Here is a 25,000-nt window from a genome sequence, read left to right on the forward strand (position 1 = left end):
AAGCCAATTCAGGTTTTAGAAACAATATTTGTAAGAACGACAAATTTAGTGTTGCTTTGGTCTCTTGCTGGAAAATGCACAGTTTATTTTCTTGTTGAGAGTCAGATGAGAATATTGGTACCATTTTTGCCTGTTGGTTACGCTAAGTACACGCTACTTCTAGCAGTCAGCTAATTTAGCTTAGCACAATGACTGGAATCAGGGGGAAACAGCTAGCCAGTGGTACTCCAGTGGTAATAAAATCTGTCCACGAATCCCTCTCAAGCTCACCAATTAAAAGTTCGCCTCTTGTGTTTAATCCATCCATTTAGCCAGCATCACCCAGCAATTATAAAAAGGGCTGATGAGGACACAATTTGTTTTGGCGGAAAACCAAAACCATGACTTAAAACACTGCAGAGAGCTGCAGGGAGATTTTGGTGATTCTCTGAAGGTTCCTCACGATGAGCATCATCTTTCACACCACACATTTTATCCATCATCATTATACAAAAGTATTGATTCGTGCGGCTTCAAGAGTTGAATAAGACGTAAGCGTTAAAGCACCACACCAGCGGTCGTGCATGTTTTAGTCCATTAATTCCAAATTGCATACACTTTTCATTATTGCAGAGCCATAAAGGCTTTTTAGATTGATTTCCTATAGCAGCCACGGGATTCACTAAAGGAAAATTAACTTTCACTGACTTGGAACTTGCTTGAAATAGATAATCAATCACAATGAACAATGTATTCGTTAAAGGTCCTTGACTGAAAGCTGTGACCACCGTCAGTGAGGGACTGTTGGTGTGGTCACCAGTTCCTCAGATTCTCCGAGATTTGAGACTCAGATGCTGAAGCTAAAAAAATAAAAAAAATAAAAAAATCACGTTATTCTTTTTACAACATCGAAACATTTCTTTTGGTAATTTGGCTGTGATTTTCCAACAAAAATGTAGTTTATGAATGTACTATCATTTGGCAGCTGATTGTAACATGAACGTGAAGTATCAAGGAGACAAAATGTTCTCGACTAACATTGTCTTCCTTATCCCATTCAGACAGCTTTAATCATTAACAATAAGTCCTAGAGGCCCCCAATTGGGGCCCGGGGAGAAGACTTAGCAAAACTATTATTAAAATATGGACGTTTATACTGATATTTACACTTCTGAACAAATCTCACAAGTGTTCCCTTTATTATTAAAATATATATTGTTTTTATATAATTTTTTATTGTGGTTGCAGAGATATACTCTTTTTATTATGGGTATGCAATTTTTGAGCAGAGGCCTAAAAAAACAGGTGTGTTTTTAAAACGTTAAACCAAATCTTTACCATAAAATGCATTTATACTTATTATGGGTATTTGCTCTTTCTACCAAGCAGGGAGGCCTGTCCCTACAATTTGACTGTGTGAACAGGTAATATGTGTACTTTATGCCTCTCCTGTAAGCCTGTAAGTCAAGAATGTAGTAATTTACAGAGGTAAAAGAAAAACAAATATATAGTATAGTGCCTAATAGTGGTCTGGCAGGCTTTAGGTACATATATTTTACTGTTCGTATGCATGTGAATGTTTGTCTGCGTGTCGATTCCACCCGGACCTTCAGTGATGGTCCCATTATTGAAAACTAACCCCCTGGCATACCCAGACATTCAAGAACTCCCCTCCCTCTCTCCTCCTCCTACAGGTTTGACATTTCTACCGCACAAATGTCAGTTGATCCGCTGTACGAGGGACAACAGGGCTGGAGAGAGAAAAGACTGTATTAGAACATAAAGGGGAGGATCATGATGAAGATGTCTCAGGAGGATAATTAATTCAGGAATATGCCAATGGCTTCTCTGAAATTTCAAAGGAGGCTGCTCAAAAATCAAGATTAACGGCAGCGTAGGCAAGCGGCACCAGCCGCTTTAGATATGAAACGCGTGTGAAATATGTGTACAAGTCCAAATTAAATATCAAAATTAAATCTAATATCTAATAATTCGCTGCAGAGTTATGGAGCAGTTGAAGAGGCTGAGGCAGGTGGGCATGAGGGCACGACAGTTTAAAAAAAAACAACTCCAAAGATGTGAAAGGGGAAAAAAAACACAGCAATCGAAATAGTTTCACACCCTGGGGTACACCACATGTTCACAGGGCTGATGAACATTGATGGACAACATTTAATTCATGCACAGTTTCAGTTACCCAGTAATAACTCTCCAAGCCTCTCCAGATCATAATCTATGTGGTTTCTTGCATCCCTGACCAAAAGGATATACACAAAATATCAGTCTGGCACATTTCAACTTTTACCTTGTCCACATTTATGTCTAATGCTTCTTGTTTTCCAATGAGGCCGATTAAGGGCTGTAAGAGTACTTTTAAACGGGCCAGGAAGTTTAAGGCTGAAAAGCAAAACTCATGTCGCAGAGAAGTGTAAAGTTTATGATAAGTTTACGATCCTGTTTGCCAAATAATTTTACATTTTATACTTTCAGCCAGCAGAAGCTCTCCTGACTGTTTGGCAGTCTCTACATTTCTATTACGAAATCTGCGCACTAGTCTGACAGTTATTGTTATTCCAGCGCTGACCAAGCTGTCATCCTTGACTTCTGAGACGGGGCAGAATAATGTCTGACTCAGAGACAGAAATAAAGCGGAGAGGAAAAATGAATTTAAGAAGGTTGTGTGTGGACCAAATTAATGTCTGGACAGTGAAACAATGTTGGATCAAAACATATAGAGTCAGTGTACAGCATGTGGAAAAATACACGAACAGACAGACAAGAAGACAAAAGTCACTTTCAATCATCATGTTGCATCACCTTATTTCCTGTCTTTGTGGGAAGCAAGATGTAACGCAACCTGGACCATCTCTTCGCTGAACACGTACAGATGAGACTGATATTGATATCTAACTCCGGGTGAAACAGAATATTCCCGAAATATTTCAACGATTCTTTAATAGGCCGACACACTCCGACTCCCGTGTTTCAGTCTGCATTAGCAAATACAATGTGCCAATATGATTGGTCAAGGCTTACAATAATAATCCAAACATTACATTACATTCAGCGAGTACTCTTCAAGACAACCGAAGAAGCTCTATACAACAACTTAAACTGATGCTAAACAAACTAAAAGCAAAAGCTACCACAAAAACGTTAAAGAGCAGTTCTGAACATTGACAGATTTGAACAGACTCAAATTGATTTGGGGGAGTAGAGGAAGGGGCAACTACGGAGAGAGCAATCTCAGCTCATGTCTGTGAAACAGGACGTTGGTGTCAAAGGAGCAAAGGCTGCGGAAAAAAAAGGTCTAATCAGGCAAAATAAGATTAAACGGGGCTTTAACATGTTACTGCGGGGTTTAATGCTTTAGTAAATACTGTGATATCCATAATGGTTGGATAATCAGTTCGGTATGGATTTTGTTGATTCATCCCACCCGTTGTGCTGAAAAATAAGATCTGTCCTGACAGCGCTAATATTTTACTACACAAATACAATGATCAAACTAGTGGGGAAAAAAAAACCCCGAGGAGATTAAAAACGTTGATATTTATTTAGCCGTGATCGCTCTCGTTAACTACAACGGGGGGGGGGGGGGTTACCGCCAATAAGCCAGATTCAGACTCCTCCCATTCAGACATTTCAAAGGCAAAACCTTTGAAATGTTGTCAAACCAACCAGAAGAGCAGATATAAATCCCATGTTGCCATCTTAAAAGTAGACATTTTGTAAGCTACTTAAAGCAAATACGAGCAACATTTCAAGGTTGCGGACTAACTTTATTTATCATGGACGTCAGGAAGTGCTACATACGTTCAAAACCTTCTTTGAAGCATTCTGGCTCGTGTGAGACCTTTGAATGTCTGTAAACTGAACTTTTTTTTGTTTTTTGTTGAATCTATAGGCTTTGGTGTGCACTGACAGACAGCCAAAAGAAAGAGGAGTGAACAGCAACATCAAGGCTGGCCCTCTTGTCTCCCAGCAAGTAGCTGTGTACAGTTTGACAGCCGAGGCAGATTTTCTGACAGTTTGGGGCTCCGTTCAGCATTCAGCAGCCACCACGCTCACGCATGCCGACGACGTAAATTAGCAATAATTTGCCGGCGCGCTAACCTTCGAGCGGAGGGCCGTCCACACGGGAACCTGTCTAGGAATCAAATGTGACAGCGTAATGAGATTTTAGACAGACCCAGCAGTAGGTGGGTAATGAAAAGAGCCAAGGCAAATGGCAGCACACAGGTAACAACATAAAACACGCTGCGACTCACTCCCACTTGTACATCCTGCAAGCAGCAAACGCCATAAAAACAAACAACTCACCAAAGTCTCCCGCATCTCAAATGGACAAAATACTAGACGCGCTCGTGTATGATGAAATTAAAATAAACAAACAGCGAGAAGGTTTAATTGTGATGGGGAGAATCCATCACGAGGCACCGAGAACCGAGAGAATTGTAACGATCCATCACAGTGGCGGTAAAGGAGGAGGAACAAACTGCACACAACTTCCATCAGTCAGCTGTTATATGACAGTAAAGGCTTTCTACTGACCACCTGTGTGACTTTCTCTCTATGTTTTATTTCTTTAAAAGCTTCTTTTTTTTTTTTCTCTGAAATGTGCACTTCGACCCTCCTCTTCATCAGGAAGGTGCATTTGAGCGTATTTACAGTGAATGCTTAGAAAGGTCAATGACCCGTTGTTTCCAGGTCGTCTTTTGAAGTGTGATGAAGTTTTTCAGAGCCGTCACCCAATTCTCAGTGTTCAGTTTACATGAAATCCCAATATTAGTCCTAAACATTTATATCAATAAATCGACCATTCGTAGCAAATGGTTCATCAGATTTGCCAGAAAAAGCTTCACTTGAAGAGAAAGAGAAGCCAGAGAGGCGAACAATTTAGCAAGCTGACAGGCGGAGGACACCACGATGCAAATTCATAATGAGTGTCGGAGAAGATGAGGCTGTTGGAACATCAACATTTTCCTCATGTATTATTAAATTGCGAAGATACTCTATATGACTACAATTACAATATATTAACTAACCATCCAAGATGATTTCTGAAAACGTTAGTAAACGCGCCACAACTCGTGATCTCTGAGCTTTCATAAAACCCCGAGGTCGTGAATACCACAAGAGGAGGGCGTTCGTCTGGACTTCTCCTGAACACGGTAAACACGACGCCATTTGAAGGCAGCATCGGTCCCAACGGCTCTCAAGTAGTTTATCAGAGTTTGTTGAACTGAATAACAAAAAAAATAACTAAATAAAACTAAAGTTTTTGTTAATTAACATTACCTAACTGTTTTGGCTTTGTGAGAAAATTTATTAAAAAAAAAAAATCTACAAATGCACAACAAGCTGCATAACAGAAGCTGCATTAGTTGAGAACAAGAACTTGTTGTATTTTGTTCAGTTTGTTAAAATCGGTTTCAATAAAGACAGCAGGTTTAATGAGTCCATTAGTTAAAGATTTAACTATCACATAATGTCCTATCTTTTTGATGGCTTGTAAAGAACTTTCCTTTCAATAGAAATTAATCATTTGTTTCTTTTGAATTTCCTCTGACAAAGAAAAGATTGGTGAATTTATGTGTTAAGGCGAAAAGCAGCAAATGGAGACAATAGATAAAAAAACAGAATTAATCAGCGGTGATGCAGCCGTCGCCTCCATTACTGACACAAAGAGAGAGCAAGTCAGATGCCAATTAATGACATGTCAGCCATTCAGACAAACGTCATTCACATCATCAGCAGTCGGAACGTATAAAAGAAAATGGATGTTGATTTGTAGAGGACGTCGAGTGCAAGATAGGAAGAGAAGAGCTGGCTGCATTTCCCATTTACTTCCACTGGATGAAAATGTACTCGCGAATGGATATTTGCATAATAATTAAGCTTTCATGTTAAAGTTTTTCAATACAGATTGGATGTAGCGCGCACACACACACACACACACACACACACACACACACACACACACACACACACACACACACACACACACACACACACACACACACACACACACACACACACACACACAGTAGAAAGGCAGTGGACTCACAGGGTCTCTGAAACAGGGTATCCCAAACTTTATTTTATTGGTTTTTATCAGAAGTACCATGTACCATGGAGAGCAGTCACAGTTAGTGGCAACACACATACAACAACTTTCCTCCTATCAGTTGGTGTTCAACAAAATTTAATTAAAGAAAAAAAAAAACATGAAAGAAAATGAATATACGCATACACACAGAGGAACAGCGGCAAAAACAGAAAAAAAGAAAAGAAAAATCGAAACACAGAAAGAGAAAAGAATGATCTTCATTATTACAAACATTATAAGTGTTGCGGTTATTGTTCCATTTAAAAAAAAAAAAAAACACACAAAAAACCCCCCACACTGAATCAAAATTGACAAACATGAAATCCCCGACTACACCCTGTGAAAGCGAAGAGAAGGACGGAGAAAGAAAGAAAGAAAAGGACGAATGGAGGTAAAGCGTGTGGACATGACACGGATGTGTTGGAGCAAAGGAAGGATTAAGGAAAGAGATGAGAAGTGAGGGATTTAGCAACCAAGAAAAATGACAGACGGTTCCGAGTCAGACAGATGGAGACTTAAACACAGACAAATGGTCCTTCGAGAGAGTCGGGACAGATGGAGACACGCGCAGGTATATATACTGTGACTATAGATGTGTACTTGTAGGACGACAGAAAACAGGTGAACACGAGCAAGTATAGAGATACTGTTGAGTCAGCGTAAAAAAACAAGAGAACTGACAGAAGCCCATCTGAAACACCAGAAAAATCAAAAGCACAGCGAGAGATGGAGGTGACACAAAAGATGAAATAAACCAGCCAGAGATGAATGAGAAGGAAGAGAGAAACAGAAATATAGAAACAAGCTTTAAGCAAACTACAACTTCTCCAAAAAAAAAAAAAAAAAAAAAAAAAAAAGGCAATATATGTCATTCTTGAGTGTAGTGAGCGTTTTTGTTTCCTTTAAATAAATATGTAGAATTAATTCTCTATGGTTTGCGTGATGGCCACATAGTCCACCTCACTTATAACACTGTACAGTATATACACAATATTATTATTTTTTTTAATGACAAAATAACCTTTAGATGTACACACAGTATTCCTCATCCTCCGTCAGAGAATACAGCCACGTTATTAGAAGTAGCAAGCAGTGTCTTTTATTTTGTTTGTTTGTACAAATAACCCATGCAACTCTCATATAGATTATTTATTTAAGATACATAACTCCCCTAAGCTCTCATCTCTCATTCAATAACAGCAGATATTGCCTTTTTAACCAAAAAAAACCCCAAAAACCCTTAATTAATCAATCAATCAATCAATCAGTAATGTGCAAGTTACTAAAAAAAAAAAAAAAAAAAACGTCGCATCTTCATTTAAATTAAAAACAAAATGTTGTTAAGCTCTACGTACGTTACAAAATGTAACTGAATCAAAGATGAACAGAAAACCTGAATCTGTACAACATTCAAACCATTTTTTTAAATTTTTTGTGTTAACAGCAGGGGAATGGGATACGATTCTCTATAACTATATACAGACATGTTATCATTCATGCACAGTGTCAACAAGTAGCACATTGACATTCCAAAATATGGAAAACATGGCAAAAGGGAGACGGAGGGTAAAAAGGGAAAGGACAGGAAGAAAATACAGAACGAAAGGATCGCTGCCTGTTTTTGGTTACTTTGGCAGCAGAGAGACCGAGAGAGAGAAAGAGAGAGAGAGAAAGACAGAGAAAGAAAGACAGAGAAAGAAGGTGAAGAGACACAGAGGGACGGATAAGACACCATAACAATACACATGCTGGGCAGGAGAAGTCCACTTCAATCTCACTGACCCAGAAATCAATGTATGGCTGTAACTTCACGTTTTTTTTGTTGTTTTTTGTTGTTTTGTTTTTCATTTTCATCATCTTCCTTCTCCTCGTCTTCCTTCTACTCCTCCTTCTCTTCATCAACCTCCTTTCACACTGTACTTGTTAAATGTTAAGGGTAGCGAATAGCTCTGGTAATGTTTTTCTCCAACAGTTCAATTCGGCTGTTGCAAAGTCTCGCCGCAACGTCGCCCAGCTCGTCCCAGCAGCGGTGCCCGTCCTTCCTCTCGCTCGTCCGTCCGTCTGTCTGCTGTTGCATTTATTTATTCCTCAGTCTGACAGACAGACAGTCAGTTAAAGGAGCGAACGAGGCAACAAACAAACAAACAAAAAAAAAAACGTATCATCAACCTTTACATTAGAAGCAACATCGTTAATGGTTCACAACTGATTCAACACCACTGCAGTTTCTTTTTTTTTTCCTTTTTTTTTTTTTTACATCAGGTACATCATTATTATCGTGTAAATCAAGAGTGAAAAAAAAACACAAAATCTCTTGTTGTTGTTTACACCAGAAGCAACTTTGCTGACGAAACAACGTAGTAGCCGTTTCACGTAAGCGACAGGAACCAGTGCAATTCTTTTCCTTCGTTTAAAACCCCTGCCCGCTTCTTCTTCCAACCTCACCGTAGAAGAATAAAGTCATAAATCAAAACAACTGCAATTTACAGCTCCTTTTCGGCCCCCTGCTCGCTCGTAGTGTCCGTATGTACAGCGGTGGCCTGGCTAAAACCTTTGACTCTGGAGTCCGAACCAAGACGGGAAGCGAAATTGAAGCGCCGCTGTGACTCGTTGCTGGGAGATGTTTCTTTAAGGGGAAGGTCTTGGCTGGGTGCTCGCAATCCTGCCAGCTGCAGCTAACACCGTGTCAAGCAGGCGTTTTGGCTTCCCAACGTGGGTCGAACTCCCGCCGAAAAGCTGTCGTTAATCTGCCCATTAGCTTAATGTCAGACTAGCTTTTTAGGTCCGGGCAGATACACCGAGAGAGGCGGCGCAACGAAGCCGGCGTGGCAAAAGAGCTCACCTTAAATGAGAAATGTTCGCTTCTGGAACATTTGTGCAACGAATTAATTTGATGCAAAACGACTACGTTACTGCAAGCATGTCATTCCTGCTCACTCTAGTGTTCACTCTAACAAATTAGGTAGCGGGCACATTTTAAGTAAATCCAACATGTTTTGTCAATATCAAAGATAATTTATAACCTGCTGAAGTTACTCAAAAAAGCGATGCAAACAGTTCCATTACGTTATTTCTTTTTTTTTTTTAACGCAAGCAAGCATAACTTTTTTACAGTGTATAAACCTTGAGCTCCATGCCAGTGAAGAGACAAATACATACAAATTTAAATAGAAAGAGTCGGGTTGGGTTAAAACAACATCCAGCCTTTTTTTTTTGTTTTTTTTTGTCACTTTTCAGCTTGTTAATGAAATATGAATTATATTTGGTGTTTTAAGAAAGACCCACTGGTTAGAAAACCCTTTTCAGTTTGGGTTGCAAATATTAAGTTTCTGATAGAAAGATTTCCCTTTGGCAAAACAGGGGTAAACTGCCACTCCAAGTGCTTCACATGAGATCAGCTACTCTAATGAGGAGCCACATGTTGTGCAGAGTTTGGCAAATGCAAGTAATGCAACATCCAATTTGTAGTTTAGGTTGGTTGTCGAAAAATATTTTCACTAGAGTTTATATAGATGTCTATTGAGGTTTTTTTTCAGGCTGTGCAAAACTGCAACAACTGAGGATTCATCAGAGTAATACGACACATTGCTGGACCACTGTGCAGCATTACCTCTTGAAATTTTCATCATGGAGTAGTTGGCTACTCCTTTGGTGAATCAGGATTTTACAAAGGACATTTAAAGTATATGGCTATCCTCAAGATACTCTGGATTTGCCAAACTCATCCAATCCAGGGCTCTGCTCAGCTCTCCTCTCAGGGGTTGAAAGCTGTCTGTGACACGATGGTTGCCAGCTTTAAAATGGATTACACTTCACCCAGACTACTTACTTTACAGATGACATTTAAGATACTATTTATTATACTATATATCAAGTAAAAAAAACACAACCTCAGCAGGGAAAATCTGGCCAATTCAGATGCATACAGTAGTGCCATTCAACAAACTATGGACTTTTACAATGCCTACGTAGGCCTCTAGTAAGTTTTGTGTACACTGAGATTACTGTAGTTTTAGCTGAATGAGTAAAATGGTTAACAGTCTGAAGTCTAAACTTCTCTGACAGTCAAGATAGTCTTGAAGATTAAAATGCTTTTGGGCCCCTTTCATGTGTTTTGTTTTGGGATCGAATATTTTCAGCTTGTTCGTGTCTGACGATGTCAGTTTGTCAGTTCACTGTGGTTCATTTGACTGCTCATTGAAAGTTTTAGTTGTCTAGTGTGAAGGGTTTTACGAGGCTTGGCTGTGGCTTGAGGTCACGTTTGGTAACTAACACCTCCAGTTTCCTTTTAAGCCATCGTTGCTTCTCTCTAGATGGAATCAAATGCAGTTGGACCCCTTTCCCACCGCGCACAAAGTCCATTGATAAATTTCAAGCTCAAAATTCAGTTAGAATAGAGGGTTGAGATACGATGTGTGTAGTTTTCCATCAAACCAATCAAATCCCTGTTTGGGCTTGCGTCATAAAGTCAGTTTTTAACCAGGGTAGATCACCGTAGCGGCGCGGGTAATGAGCCTCAACTTACAATGGTGACTTTGCAAATTAAAAAAATTGCTTACATGATTCTAAAATTATACCACCTCATATTAAACAGATCCGTCAATAATGCCTGTTTTGAACTATGAACTCCACTTTGTTTTTTCTTGTCTCTTGTCAATAAAGAGCCCAGAGACTTCTGCGGTGAGTGTTTTCCTACATACAGGCAATCAAATACGTAATAGGATTCAAACAATTTGCCCATATCCCAGTTATTATTATGCTATTGACTCTAAACTTCCGTGAGCTTGTAAAACTGAGGCCGTTTGAGTTTAGATGTTTCCGATGTTCGATTTTCTCACAGGGCTTTTGTAGTACAACAGTATTTATCTGTTCGCGATTGACTTCTGCACCAGCAGCAAATATTTTCCAACTATTCCTTCATCTGGTGGCTGAAAACTGGCAGCTGAAGTAAAGTGCTGATGGTTGTTTTCCACATTCCCCTTGAAGGAGGGAATATTCATTCAAGAGCGAAATGTATCCTTGAATAAAGAAATTATATAAAGTCTGATGTTAATTGCTTAAGGCCTTCATCACCCAGCCTGAAGGCTGGTACATTAATGTGTAGTAATGACTAGAGGTGGCCTGGAAGAGAACATACCATGGATGGTGTTTTTTGGTGTGTAGACAGTCGTTGTAGTAAACTGAGAACGACTCCTACCAAAAACGGTTGAAGCCTCGTCTGACTGATCACTTTGGATAAGCATGTTGCTTTTTTCCAGTATTTGGGTAATTGTGGATACTTGGTCTGGTAATATAATGAAGACATGTAGCCATTATTTCCTGTAGCCTCATCTTCTGATGTCACACTGAAGCAAAGTCCTATTAACTAAGAAATCAATGTAGAAGGTTTAGCAATAAAAAAAAAAACAAAGTTTAATAGCCCCCTAAAGACCAATATATGTGAAGAATTATAAATCAAGGGTCAGGGTTAGGGATTAGTGGTTGTTTGTTACAAAGCCCTTGAGGATTTTGATTGGTCCGCTGACCAGCCAGGGGGAGGTGCTTAAGACACACGGGGATATTGACCGAAGCTGTTGAGTGAACCAAACGCCATCAAAGTGAGATAAATGATGACAGAGACAATTTAGAAACAGAAGATTTCACAAAGGGTGGTACCTACAGTTTTCAAAGCCTATTGCAGTGTTATGATTGACAAATGATGGCGGCAATCTCATTGGTGGAAAACCGGGCAACGCAATTCCTTCGTTGACGAAAAAACAAACATACACATAAGATTAACCTAGATATTTATGCAATGATAATAGTATCTCTAACAGTTTTTAACGGTAGAGTGGCCATTTTTGTCTTGTCAGACCTGGCCTTATTAAAGGTAAAAGCACACTAACCCATTCTTGAGTTTTAGACCTTAAATCACTTACATCTACAGTATAAAGAAAAAAAAAAAAAAAAGAGGGCCCGTTCAGGAGCGCATGGCGTTACCAAGACATTCAGAAGGAAAATAGTGGAGGTGTAATGTACATCAAGCTCTTTGTATTTACATCTCTAATCTCCGTGATGTTCAAAACATTTCGCTTCACTGAATGTGCCCCTCCTCCCCCCCCGCACACACACAAGAGTCTTACTCAGCATTTCTACAGGCCGGGAGAGCGAGAGGCGAAAAAAGACTTCGGATACGAAAGCATATTCCGTCTCACGCAGCGACAGCAAAACGAGAGGCCCTGTTATTTTTTTTTCACAGTACTTGACCGTCTTCCCACAACACACAAGCACAGAAATACACCGTCACACACCAGCACGCACACAGCTTGTTGTCGTTAAAACAGTTGTGGCAATGCATCCGGTTTCCTCTGATTGTGTTTTTCAGTTATCGTTCTGGTCATGCACGTACATACAGATGCAGTTATTCTGTCTCACTCATGCCAGTTCTTGTAGGTGGACGCAGGAGGTCCAACCGGAGGAGAATTGAGGTGATGGGTGTTGCTGAAGCCACACATCCAGGCTCGAAGCTCCGATGGCGTCTCGCTCCTCGTGTTTAAAACTCATTTTGATTTATGTATGGCTGTGTGTTTTGAACTTTAGAGATTAGTTGTATGGGTTTAAACATAAGCGGGTTAAAGACTGGTGGACTTGATTGGTTTGGAGTTGTAGAATGATACCAAAAAAATGTATTCCTTTGCCTTGCTGTATTCCTTTCCCCAATATGTTTCCATCTTCAGAGCAATTTCTCCAGCTCCTACGCTTCTCTTGGTTATTGTCATTCTTCCATGCATCCGTGCCACCTTCCGCTCTATTTTTAGATGCTTTAATCCATCTTTCAGTCCTTCATCTGGATATCCATCCACTCATGCGTCATTCAATCTATTGTGAAAAGGGAGGGAATGATCAATGAGACCGTGAGCCGTGATTTCCAAATCCATCCCTTCGTCCACCTCCCCCTTCTTTTCTTCCTCCATGTTCTCCTTCTGTCCCACCGTTTTCCCTTTGTCGTCTTCGCTCATCTTAGAAGCCCTGGATGTGGCAGTAGGCCTCCAGTGAGGAGAAGAGGATGTAGAGGAGCCACAGGCTGAAGAACAGCATGGTGGTCAGGACCTTCGCAGTCCGCGGCCCGCCAAGCTCTCCACCGATCTCCGGTCGCCGTCGGTACATGAGCGTGCCGACGCTGATGAAGGCAAAGATGGTGAAGAGTGTGACGGAGAAAGCCAGCCTGCCGGGATCCACCTTGAACTCATTCCCCTGGCTCTGGTGGTAGATGGCGGCGATAGACCATGCCACCTGTCAAGCATCAGCAGAGCCGGATTGAATTTCATAAGACCAGGTACAACAGTAGAAAAAGCTCATATAGACTTTTTTTTTTTTTTTTTTTTTATAGATTACCACTTGTCAATCACACACACATGCAGAATTATACAATGGGCATTAATACAATAACATATAACAATTACTACAACAACAAGGGGACCAACTATCGATCAGTCAATTTTTAAATAAACTGGACTCACCCCGATGCCCAGGAAAACATTGACAGCGTTGGAGCCTGTTACGTTACCAATGGATGCGTCTGCATACTGATCCTGGATAGCAGCTACCTTGCTAGCAAATGTATCTGGATGGAGACAGAAAAGGAGGGAGGAGATCAGATTAGTGCATGCAGCAACACATCTCTATATCTATTGCTCTACATTACATTTTTTTTTATAGCGCTTTTCAACAGACTCGAAGATGCTTTACAGGTTAAAATGACATTTCTATTTGATCCATTGGTGGATGGGAGGCCACTGGAGCTTCTGGAGGACAGGGGTGACGTGGTCACGGTGAGCAGCCTGTACATGTTTCAATGTTAGGGAAAGGGCTGGTGTGCCAAACCGGCTTTTATTTTACTTTTTTTAAAGTTTACATAGCAGCAGCGATAGGCCCCAGCCCACTATCACCCTCTTCAGGATAAAGCGGGTGTAGATAATGGATGGAGGTTTACATGGCAGGAAACAAATCATTTGTAGCTCTTTTGGTGGACATGTCCACCGACCATGAGGCAAGGACTGAAGGTGGAGTACAGTCCAGTCTTTAATAGAAGAAATGCAAAACAAAAAGCCCTGCATTTTCTGAAACTGAACTTTTCTCTAATAACACCATCAGATCAGAATGTAATCAAGCCTGTACCGTCCACTTAGCTGTTAATTAGCGGAATAAAAGCTCTCGATACGTGACTTCTTCCACCAATAGCGAGAAAGCAGAGGCTGGTAAGGGGATTATGAAGCCTTGGTGAAGTCACAGTGGATTGAACTAAAAAAAATACCTAAATGTTCTACAGTGTAAACAGATTTACTTTTATTGTTGAACTCCTGACCTCAACATGGAGTCATCTGAGTTAAAACAAGATCACAGCGACAGAGAAGGACGCTCTTGATGCATGCAGAACACTCAGAATTATTAATTCAGCACACTGTGCAAATCCTATTTTCCACATTTAGAGAGGGAACCTTAAATTAGAAACCACAATCTTTAATCCTGTTACAGTGTTCCTTCCCTGGCAGCCAGCATGCCCAGGATTTGGTCCAAGATCAATACTTTACAAGGCTGGATTTCAGTTTGCGGGGGACAAACAAATCTTGGCCTGGCGACTATTCAGCGTCGTGCCACTTCGTCCCAAAAATGTCCCCCCGCCGGCTTCATGTTTGCCAAACTATGGCAGGTCCGAAGGGGGATGCTCTTCCTCACCGTGCTGAAAGAAGCAATGGAGACCCTGCCAAATCTCAACAATAGACTCCTCAGTGAGTAATTAGCCAAATGGTTAGTTAGCACTCTTTTCTCTCGCTTGATTTTCTGGCAATCTTCTCTTCATAAGTGATTCAGGTCATCTTGCTTTTCTCTGCCAGATACAGCGAGAGGAGAATAAAAGCGGAGATAAAGCAAGGAAGTGGATAACAAAAGAGGAGGAAGGGCTTTCTGGAAGTGGCAGCCAAACTGGCCGATGAAAAGAGGATGATGGGAGAGCTGAACGAGGATGGAGGTGGAGAGACAATGGACCATTGAAAGAGTGCAGGAAAAATCAACCCCCAACCAAACACCTTAAAGCTTTAAGGACCAGCCTGCTGGGCTAAACAGTGTGTGTGTGTGTGTGTGTGTGTGTGTGTATAAAGTGCACACATGTACACTGTATCTGTGTGTGTTCGTGCGCCACCTGCATCCAATCTGATGCCATTCCTCCACCAGCTGGCGAAGGCATGTATGTGCAGCAATTGGTCTTTGAAAGCTTGTGAGCCTGTTTGAGTGGGCGAGTGCGTGGGTGATTGTATGTTCAGAAGCAGCGCATGTGTGTGTGTGTGTGTGTGTGTGTGTGTGTGTGTGTGTGTGTGTGTGTGTAAAACAGGTTGCACTCTGCAGCTCCTTCTGTGAGAGCCCGCTGCCCTTTTCCTTCACCTCTCTGCCAATCAACCAGAGTCTCTCCCTTTCTCTTCCTGCCTCCTCATCCTCCTCCTCATCCTCCTCATCCTCCTCCTTCCTCTCTCTCATCTCCGCCTCTTTTTCCCCCGTCGCCTCTTAAACTGGAAGGACACATTGGGGAGTATTGATGAGATAATGACAATCTGGTAATCTGTCCGACCTGTGGACGTTTGTTTGTCTGGCGACAGAGGGAAGATAAAAAAAAAAGAAGAAAAGAAAAGATGATTAGGGCTGATCCTCGGAGGGACTGTGAATATCGACAGGAAATTTGACGGATATCTTGCTCTTAGTTCCTGGGATCTCTCGTCATGGATCAAACTGTCGTGGGAGAGATTCAGAGCATCTTCTTGGGACATTAATTATTCAAAACTAATCTCCTGGCAGTTTAAGGTGAACAACTTCATGTGGGGGGTTTCATAAATACTTGTCACACAGTTGTCCAATTTTTATAACTATTACAATTTGAGCTGCAACAGATGAAAGACAACAGAATTATTTCCACAAAACCCAGGGAGACGAATCCAGTTTTCATTTTGTGTTCCAACTCTCTGTCATTTTTCTCCATAAATGTCTAAATGATTGAAAATAGCTGTTAAAGTTTCTTCAGATTAACCGAACAATTAACTGACTAATAATCATCGAAGTCCAATCAACTGGAGTAATTTCTCTCCCTGTTGTGTGATCAATATCTAATTTAGTAATTCTTTTCAGGTCTGTAAAGCTGCCACATAAAAATAGACCTGAAATATCATTTTGATAAAATACTGTGACAATAAATGCCGAATAGACGCTTTGGTGTCCAGACCCAACATTTATTACACTCTCCTTATATCTCTCTGATGTAACTAGGGTTCATTTTTCTAAGTTTAAACGTATTATTAACCTCCGAAGTCAACATTAAATGATGCGCAGCACACTTTGAACGTAGAGTAATAAACTGATGAGACTTGGAGGCTTTACCTGAACGCCCCGAACAACAACACATTTGAGCTCCTTGAATTTCTAATTCTCTTTTAACAGCTCCAGCTCTCTCGTTTTCTTCCGAGCTCCTTTCTGTGCATGTTAGCCCGGCTAACTGTGATAAACGAGGTTAATCATCGTGCAACCGCAGCACAGGATGGCTTTTATTAACTGTAAGAGCCACAGAACTGGAGGTCTGTTTCTTTGTGTGTGTGTGTGTGTGTTTGTGTATGAGTGTGTGCGTCTGGGACACAAGAGGCTCGGTTAATAAGGCTGAGAGCCTCACAAAGGCTGAACCGCTTTTGTTTCCATTCAGCAGCTCTACACATTGTGTACGTCCGTGTGTATTTCTGTTTGGAGCGGCTGTGTGTGTAGTTTGTCCATAAACGCAGCTGTTAGCGAGTGTGTATTTTTCTTCGTGTGCGGGCATATATTGCAGTGCATATACAATACATGTGTGAGCATGTGTGAGATGGTATGTAACACATCACCTTCATCCCTGAGCTCCCTACATGGGAGGACACAGACCACCTGAGCCTGACATGACAAATGGCTCTATGCTAATAACACATGGCGGTCACAGTACAAGTGTGTGTGTGTGTGCGTGTGTACAAGTATGCAAAACCTTTCAAGCCTTAATGTGTTGCAGGTAAACAAGTGTGTGAGTGTGTCGTGCAAGGTAATTACATTTGCACAATGGGTTGTCTACATGTTTTAGCGTCAACGTCCTGCGCTGTGCGTCTTTATGTGCGGCGTGTGTGTTCAAAAAAGGGAGACGACCGCGGCCAAGGTTAAAACAGGTTTAGCTGACCGAAGCAGTCGGTCATTCTTCACGCATAGAAGATGATCCATGATGCTGTCTGCAGACTGCACTGCTTTGTGTAACAGGCACACACATAGAGAAAAGAAATATACTGGCAGTGGGTTTGTCACGGTGAAAACTCGCTCAGTATCGTTCTCAGTATGACAGCAGGGGAAAGTATTAGGGATGGGAGACTAATTTTGAATATTCTAATAGCTGTTAAAATATAAAAATCCATTAGTATGTGTGACTATCGTTCTTCCTCATTTACCCTGTTTTTACTGGCGCCTGGTTGTAATACGTCACTCCCGTCAGAAGGTGGCGGTAATTTGTCTAAAAGCTTCTCCAATTAAGTAACATAAGGAGAAGAACAACACGTTGCTACGTGGCAAATATTCGATTACTTTACGAATTTTGAAGAGCACTTTTGTTTTAAAGGCCCATCCCTAGAAAATATGAGCTGTTCGCTCTTTTTTCCAAAAATTTTTTTTAATCTTTTTATTTTTCCTTTGGATGTTAAACCAACTACAAATAACATTAAATGCAAATAACTGCTATCATGTGGAAAATCTCTTAAAATCTTTTTGTCTTTTGAGTCCAAAGCAAGTTTATGAATATTGTCATCACAACAAAGTTGTGACTATAATTTTTTTAGTGATGAATAATTATTGATGGCCTCATCTGTTATTAAATAACCATACAAATCCTTTTTTGGATCAGCTGTTGACTCGACAAAATTTGCCAGTCATTTGTCATAAACCAATGTAAAAACAAGTTCATTTTTCCTCTGTTGTGTAACACATCAATAGTGTATCTACACAGATTCTCTTTTCAGCTCCTGTTTGTGTGTTTCTCCAACTTTGCCACAAGTTTTTATGTTTTAACTTTGTCTTGATTTCATTTTCCGTTAAAGCCATTGCATATTTGTTTGGTTGTTGTCTAAATGAGCACTAAATTTAACGAGGCGCTCCTGAAATGGTCATCAGTGCAGCGATACGCTCTGTAAAGTTGTCTCGCTCTTTTATTCTGCACTATATATACACACTCAAGAAAAGAAATGGGAGGTATAAAGCTTGGAGTAATAAAAAATGAATAAAACAATTGGAAATGTCAATGTATACTCCCTGAAGGGGACCAATTGATGAACACAAATCTATTCCTAAATTGAAGACCTCGGGATGTTTTTTGCTCACAATGACCTTTTGAAGCTAAATACCAAATGTAGAAAGCGAAAAGATTTTTATTAAAGCTGGTGGAAAGTTTAATATTGTGGATATTTAATATAATTAAAACATCAATGGTATTGAACCAATGTCTGAGCACACATACAGTACATGCCTATGAATGTATAGTCTATAGGCTCTCAGCCTGGTTCTATCAGAGGTTTCTTCCTGTTAAAAGGGAGTTTTTCCTTCCCTCTGTTGGAGGTTTTTCCCTCTGAAAGGGGATTTTTTTCCCCCCCCTCTGACGTTAAGTGGGAATTGTGAAATTGTTGGGTTTCTCTGTACAATGCTGTAAAGTTCTGTTGTAAGGATTTTACTGTGTTAAGTGCCATGAAATAACCGGTGCTGTGATTTGGTGCTATACATATAAAAAAAAATCAACTTGACTTGACACACTCACCTGGCACAGAAGTTCCCAATGCAACAAATACTACGGCTGTGACCGAGTCTTTGAGGCCCACTGTGCAGCCAAAATGAGAGGCCAGGTCCCCTGTAATAATATGACAGAAATAATCACCATCATTTCATAGCATTCGTCTAATAAATCGTAAAGAAAAGTTTCTAAAAATGTAAGACCTTTTTATGCACACATGTGCCTGATTGTAAAAAGTACAAATAAAACCTCTTTAAATAGGTTTAATTAACTTGCAAAGTACATCATCTATATCTGAATTCAAATGCTCACCAATGAGGGCGGTGAGCAGTCCGATCATGCAGATGGAGACGACAAAGCAGGCCCAGCCGTTCCAGTACTCTGTGGGCGGGACGAAGGCGAACAGAACCTTCCAGAAGACGGTGAGGAAGTGCATGACGTAGTCGAAACACGACGGCAGCTTCTCCTCCCCGCACTCATCATCGTCATCATCTTCGCCTGGCGGGAAATGGAGAACAGAAAGACACGTTAAAGAAGAAGTCGGCTGTGTTTGGTGAACGGGTTTGACACCCTCGAAGTTCCCACCTGCAAATAAAGTTGTTTAAAAAAGTATTGATTGTTTAAATGCTTGAAGAAAAAAAAGCTCATTGAGTTCTTATTTAGTGTGAAGGGTTTTGCTGGAAGCGCTGATATCCCTTGCCCTTCTTTTTTCAAGAGTAAATCAATTCACAGAATACATCTGTCTGCAGTGAATTGAGAAAAAGTGAAGTAATAAATAAAACGGGCCTGGTGAAAATATTTCTTTTGGTTCCCTTCCATCACCCAAAACCCGAGCTCATACTAGTATGCACACACATACACACATCCAGTCCATTTGATGAAGAGCTTCTTGCTAAATGTTTGGGCCGTTGATGTGATTGGACAAACAAATTAGCATTTCCCAGCATGCCTTCTTCCTGGGTGACTTTTGAGAATAAAGCAACCAAATTCAACAGGCCTAAGTGATGGGTGAAAACAAAAGCCTCTTTATTTGTATAAAGTATTTTTATTAAGTAAATATACAGTTTTGGAACATTTCAAACAAAGAATGTCTAAAAGGCTGTGACTCAAAACCAGAAGTATTACACACAAAGTAGAAAGGTGGTATATACAAGAATCACAAACAGGGAATTGATGTTGTTGGAAGACTTAACAGATTTTTGGCCCCGTCGATAGTTACGCCATTTTCTCTAAAGTCTAACATGCACATATTGGTTACTTCTTCGCTGTGATTGCAAAAGGAGGAAGTTAATAAGGACTGTTTTGGGGGTTTAACGACTGTATATGAAAACAAATTACGATACTGAGACCAAACTGAAAATACTCACTCTGTGAAATGTAAGCCTTCGGATTCAGTTACAATATTTACAACAACGTTGCTCGAGCCTGTCCGGTGATCTGACACTTAGTCGGTTTCAGTACAAAGGATTAAAGGAGTCTGTATCTCCTGTTCATCCCACCAGAGAAGCATTGTAATTTAAAGTCTATGGTGAAATTGGAAGTGTAATCCACTATTATGAGGGATAAACCATAACAACAAAACCAGCCTCACTTTGACAGATGTCGTTTCTGACGTGTGCGTGTGTGTGTGTGTGTGTGTGTGTGTGTGTGTGTGTGTGTGTGTGTGTGTGTGTGTGTGTGTGTGTGTGTGTGAGAGAGATGTCAGTATCGAGAGTCTAATCATTGCCTCAGGTCATGGACTAAAGGAAGCCACATGCTGTCAGGCTTTGTTGTGCATGTGTGAGGTTCAGTGTGTGAGTGCGTGTGGTCAAATAGGGGAATACTTGACACGTGTAATTCAAATGACTTTTTTCCATCAATGAAAGACACACGCACACGCACACACACACGCCCTATCAGAAGTCTATGCACTCTGCGTGCAGTTGGCTGTTGTTCTGCTTCATTTGTGAACGACTCAAATGAATGAATAAACGAGACTACCTGCTGCGTCCATGAAACCCGCTGACTGGGTGATTCCCAGGGAAAGCCATGATCTCTTATTGAATTCACCCACGTCATTTGCTAACTGCATACTATTAACCTTCAGAGAGCTGTTGACTCGATTTGTTTAAATGCTCAAAACAACCCAAACAGAAGCGTCTGCATCCTGAAACCGAGCGGAGTTTGGAGAGTTTTCTTCCGCAGCAGCTGCTCTACTTACTGAGGTGCAAGAGGGGGCAAATTTTATCTAATTATACTGAATTATTTTAATGACATATCGCATGCGAAGTCATCTATTCACATGTTTAAAAACATCTGATTTTGACTGTTCAATGAAAATCATTTTTTTTACTTGTTTTTTTTTTTGGTTTACACCACAGCGGAAGTTTTGGTGCACTGGCATACAAACCGTGCATATAATCATATTTTAAAAGACAGCCGGATATCTAAGTCATTAAACACAAGTCATGAACCGGGTCGAGGCTGTGTGTTATGCAGTTATTACACATTAGCATGGGTTGCCACAGAGATTAATGCACTCTAATGGGGTCAATAGTTTCCTCTGAGGTCACGAACTTTGTTTGATGTAATTAAAAATAAATGCTTCAAATCATCAACTATAAATGAACAGAAAGAGGTCAGCCTCATCCACTAATATGGTTTTGAACACACACAGGGACAGACACATGAATTATAAAAGAAGACTCTCCACCTCAGTTATGTCACCTTTTTTACCGTCAGCAGCTCTTCTTCCCTCCCACACACTCTGTTGTGGCTGAATGGAGCCATTTCCTCACTTTCTCTCTATTTCTGTTCATGTGGCCTTTTATCACCAACCTTGGTCTCATCCTTTTAATATTCTGTGTCTGTATGTGTAGGAGTCAAAGACCCGCCATGGAAGCCCCTATGGGGAAATCACTGGGTGCATGGTAACGCTGTCCAATGAAGACACAGTGTGTGTTTAAGATTACTGCAGTCTGGAAGCAGCGGGATTTAAAATGCAAACCTAAATGAACATCCAGCTCTATATTTAAATCTTCTGAAGGTCCCTTGAGGGCTTTCGATGTTCAGTCAGTGGTTTTGGCTCCTACTGGGATAAGAACCAGCACAAACCTAATTGGGAAGGTTTCCAATATCTAATTGGTTTAATAATTAATCTGAAAAACCGTTTTGTGGGGACGTAGATGAGATGAGATCGAGTCTGCTGAACTGAACGTCCTGTCAGGAGATGAGCTTCAGCTGACAGCCAATCCATGCGCAATGATTACACATGGTTAATATAAAGATCTTTCACATGTCCTGATCAATCATGTTACAGGGATTATTGACAACAAATCAAATCTGGTGCGCTGAGCCGAGCAGAGCTGTGCACAAACTGATGACAAGACATTACATTTGAATGAGACTTTATGAAAGTCTTTTATCATTTAATATAGCAACAGTAATATTTATGGATATTTATCCTCCCACCTGTTATAACAGTTGAGGATTTAAAGTGTGTGCTGATGATATAATCCACTGTAGTGGTGCCTCAAATCAGATTACAATTTATACGGGACTTGATTGGAAAAAAAAAAACACTTTTATATTCATGTTTAAAGTTTCACAGGACGTACAGTATGAGGCTTTCAATGACCTGTTATTCCTTCATTGGAGGATCTTAAAGTGTTAATTGTGGTGTCTCTTTTTCAAAACCTGCATCGAAGCACGTCTTTGTGTTGTGGAAATGAAATTGTGTTTCTGTTTTAAGTGTCACTGGCCTGGCTATATGTTTTTTTGTTATCCGGTCTTTTTTTTTTTTTTTTTTTTTTGATGATGAAGCGGTCGTTTCAAATGTTCAGCTATTCATCTTACATCTGTATGATGATGTAACTGTATACGCACACGTTTGTTAGGATGTATATATAGATGCAAGCCGCTGACACCCCTCTTTGTCACACTCTGTTTGCCGCTCTTCACCCTCATCCCTCCAGCTCCATCTTCCTTTATTTTTTCTACACCTGACTTCCACGTACTCATCTCTCCATGTCCGTGCTCACTTCGGCGTTATATAGATAAAGTGGTTATCCCAAAGTAGTTCGTTCTTGTTCCGTTTTCCTCACTCTTTCCATACTTGGCCCCATTTTGCTGACCTAGCATTTATATAATTGAATATTCTCTGCCACTTCCTCGTTTCATCCCTCTAAATCGCCCTCCATCCCTCTACAACCTCCTGTCACTCTCTAAATGCCACTGTCAGCCTCTTCACTCCCTTTTCAGCACGTGTAATATTCTTTGTTGATTCTTTGAATGAGCAGCTTCCAGATTAGCATCTCATGCTAATCTGGAAGCTGCTCATTCAGAGAAGCACTGGCATGCTAATGCGCTTGATAAGAAGAAATATCTCAACTCACACACGCACAAATCACACGCAGATCAACACTTTCTTCCTCTCCCGACAGAGGTGGAGAATGTCTCTGATCTGTTGCCCACTGAGCGTGCCCAGAAGCTGCGCTCTCATAGGTCGAGGCAGACGGTGATGGACTGCAGCTCTTCTCCACATGCTGCCAGCAGACTGAAATGTGAGTGAGTGTGTGTCTGCGTGAAGGACTGCATGCTCAAACTGATTTGGTCTCTGCTCGGGGGACTTGTACGAATCATTCCTTCCACTGTCTGTTCAGACAAACATACAGACGCACTTCCAGATGCACGCAACACACAAGACACAACACACAACACACAAACCACAACACACAGAGGTTTGAAACTGATCCGGCCAAACAAGCTCCTGGGCAGAAAACCCCAGAGCTGCTCAAAAACAAACCTTCAATCCATTTCCATTACAGAAGAAGGGAAAGAGACTCTGGATAATTCACGTCACGATTCATACGACTCTGCCACCAGGGTTGTGCGACAAAAAACACACACACACACACACACACACACACACACACACACACACACACACACACACACACACACACACACACACACACACACACACACACACACACACACACACACACACACACACACACACACACACACATCAGAAAACCACAGCCTGCCATTCATCCGTTCATCTTCAAACATCGTCCCCAATTTGTGCTTTTCGTTAGTGTTTCCTTGACACTGATGATTTCAGTCAAGTCACAGAAGTAAGAAGCTGCGTCTGTCCAAAATAAATAAAAGTCAAATTTTGAGAGCCCGTCTGGTGTCGTAACGAACCGACACAGCTCCCCGTTTCTCTGAGGACGAGTCCGGAATCTTCAAAGTCTCTTCTGTGCCGACGATAACAACGATTTGAACTAGTTTCTACATTCTTTGACCAAACAAACACCACCTTTAAACTAACAGGGACTGTCTTCTACTGTGTGTGTGACTGATTGAGTGTGTGTGTGTGTGTGTGTGTGTGTGTGTGTGTGTGTGTGTGTGTGTGTGTGTGTGTGTGTGTGTGTGTGTGTGTGTGTGTGTGTGTGTGTGTGTGTGTGATAAGTCTGTCAGGATTCATGCTGATAAGCTCATGTTTATATTCATGTTCCACTAGCCCTGTCATCCTGTCTTTCTAGGGCACACACTGAAACACACACACACACTGAAACACACACACACACACACACACACACACACACACACACACACACACACACACACACACACACACACACACACACACACACACACACACACACACACACACCAGAGTCCCTGGAGAGCATCAAATAGAAAGTTGACGGTTAAACGTGGCTGAATCTTTCCTCAATGGCATGAAATAAAATAATTAATTTAACCTTATAGTTGAAAAGCTTTGAAATACTGTTTCATCTGGGGTTTTTCTGCCCTGTCAAATTTTTGAAGCAGTTGTCACACTCAGTCCACCAGCAAAAGAGCTAGTCAGCCTACCTCTCACAAGACAATCAGTAAATCAGTTGACAAATAAATGAGTTAAATAATCTGTCATTTAGTGACTCAACCATTTGGCGTCATTCATCATGTAAAGAATGAAAATTACAGCTGACAGACAGGTGGTGACTGGAACAAACGTGTAAGCGAAAAAGATATTCTGTTTTTCTCACGTTTGGTCAAAAAGAGGTCAGTGATCTTACTTGCGTAAACCACAAAACCCCATTATGTAAGTTAAATAAAGTGAT

General features: G+C 40.8%; 1 protein-coding gene across 3 annotated transcripts in view; it reads right to left on the reverse strand.

The window, feature by feature from the left end:
* Positions 1-6,052: 6,052 nt before the first annotated feature.
* Positions 6,053-25,000, reverse strand: part of slc8a1b (solute carrier family 8 member 1b) — a 140,544-nt gene continuing 121,596 nt past the window's right edge. For all 3 annotated transcript variants that reach the window (XM_069712310.1, XM_069712311.1, XM_069712309.1), the window contains exons 8-11: positions 19,203-19,388; positions 18,918-19,007; positions 13,591-13,694; positions 6,053-13,363 (exon numbers count right to left, since the gene is read on the reverse strand). In XM_069712310.1, the coding sequence (XP_069568411.1) occupies positions 13,091-13,363; positions 13,591-13,694; positions 18,918-19,007; positions 19,203-19,388 (653 nt within the window). In that variant the 3' untranslated portion in view covers positions 6,053-13,090. The remainder of the gene's footprint in view (positions 13,364-13,590; positions 13,695-18,917; positions 19,008-19,202; positions 19,389-25,000) is intronic.

Source organism: Brachyistius frenatus, unplaced genomic scaffold, assembly GCF_029030835.1.
Source record: "Brachyistius frenatus isolate BFR_SWC_R1_liver_20210118 unplaced genomic scaffold, ASM2903083v1 Contig_108, whole genome shotgun sequence".
Taxonomy (NCBI): domain Eukaryota; kingdom Metazoa; phylum Chordata; class Actinopteri; family Embiotocidae; genus Brachyistius; species Brachyistius frenatus.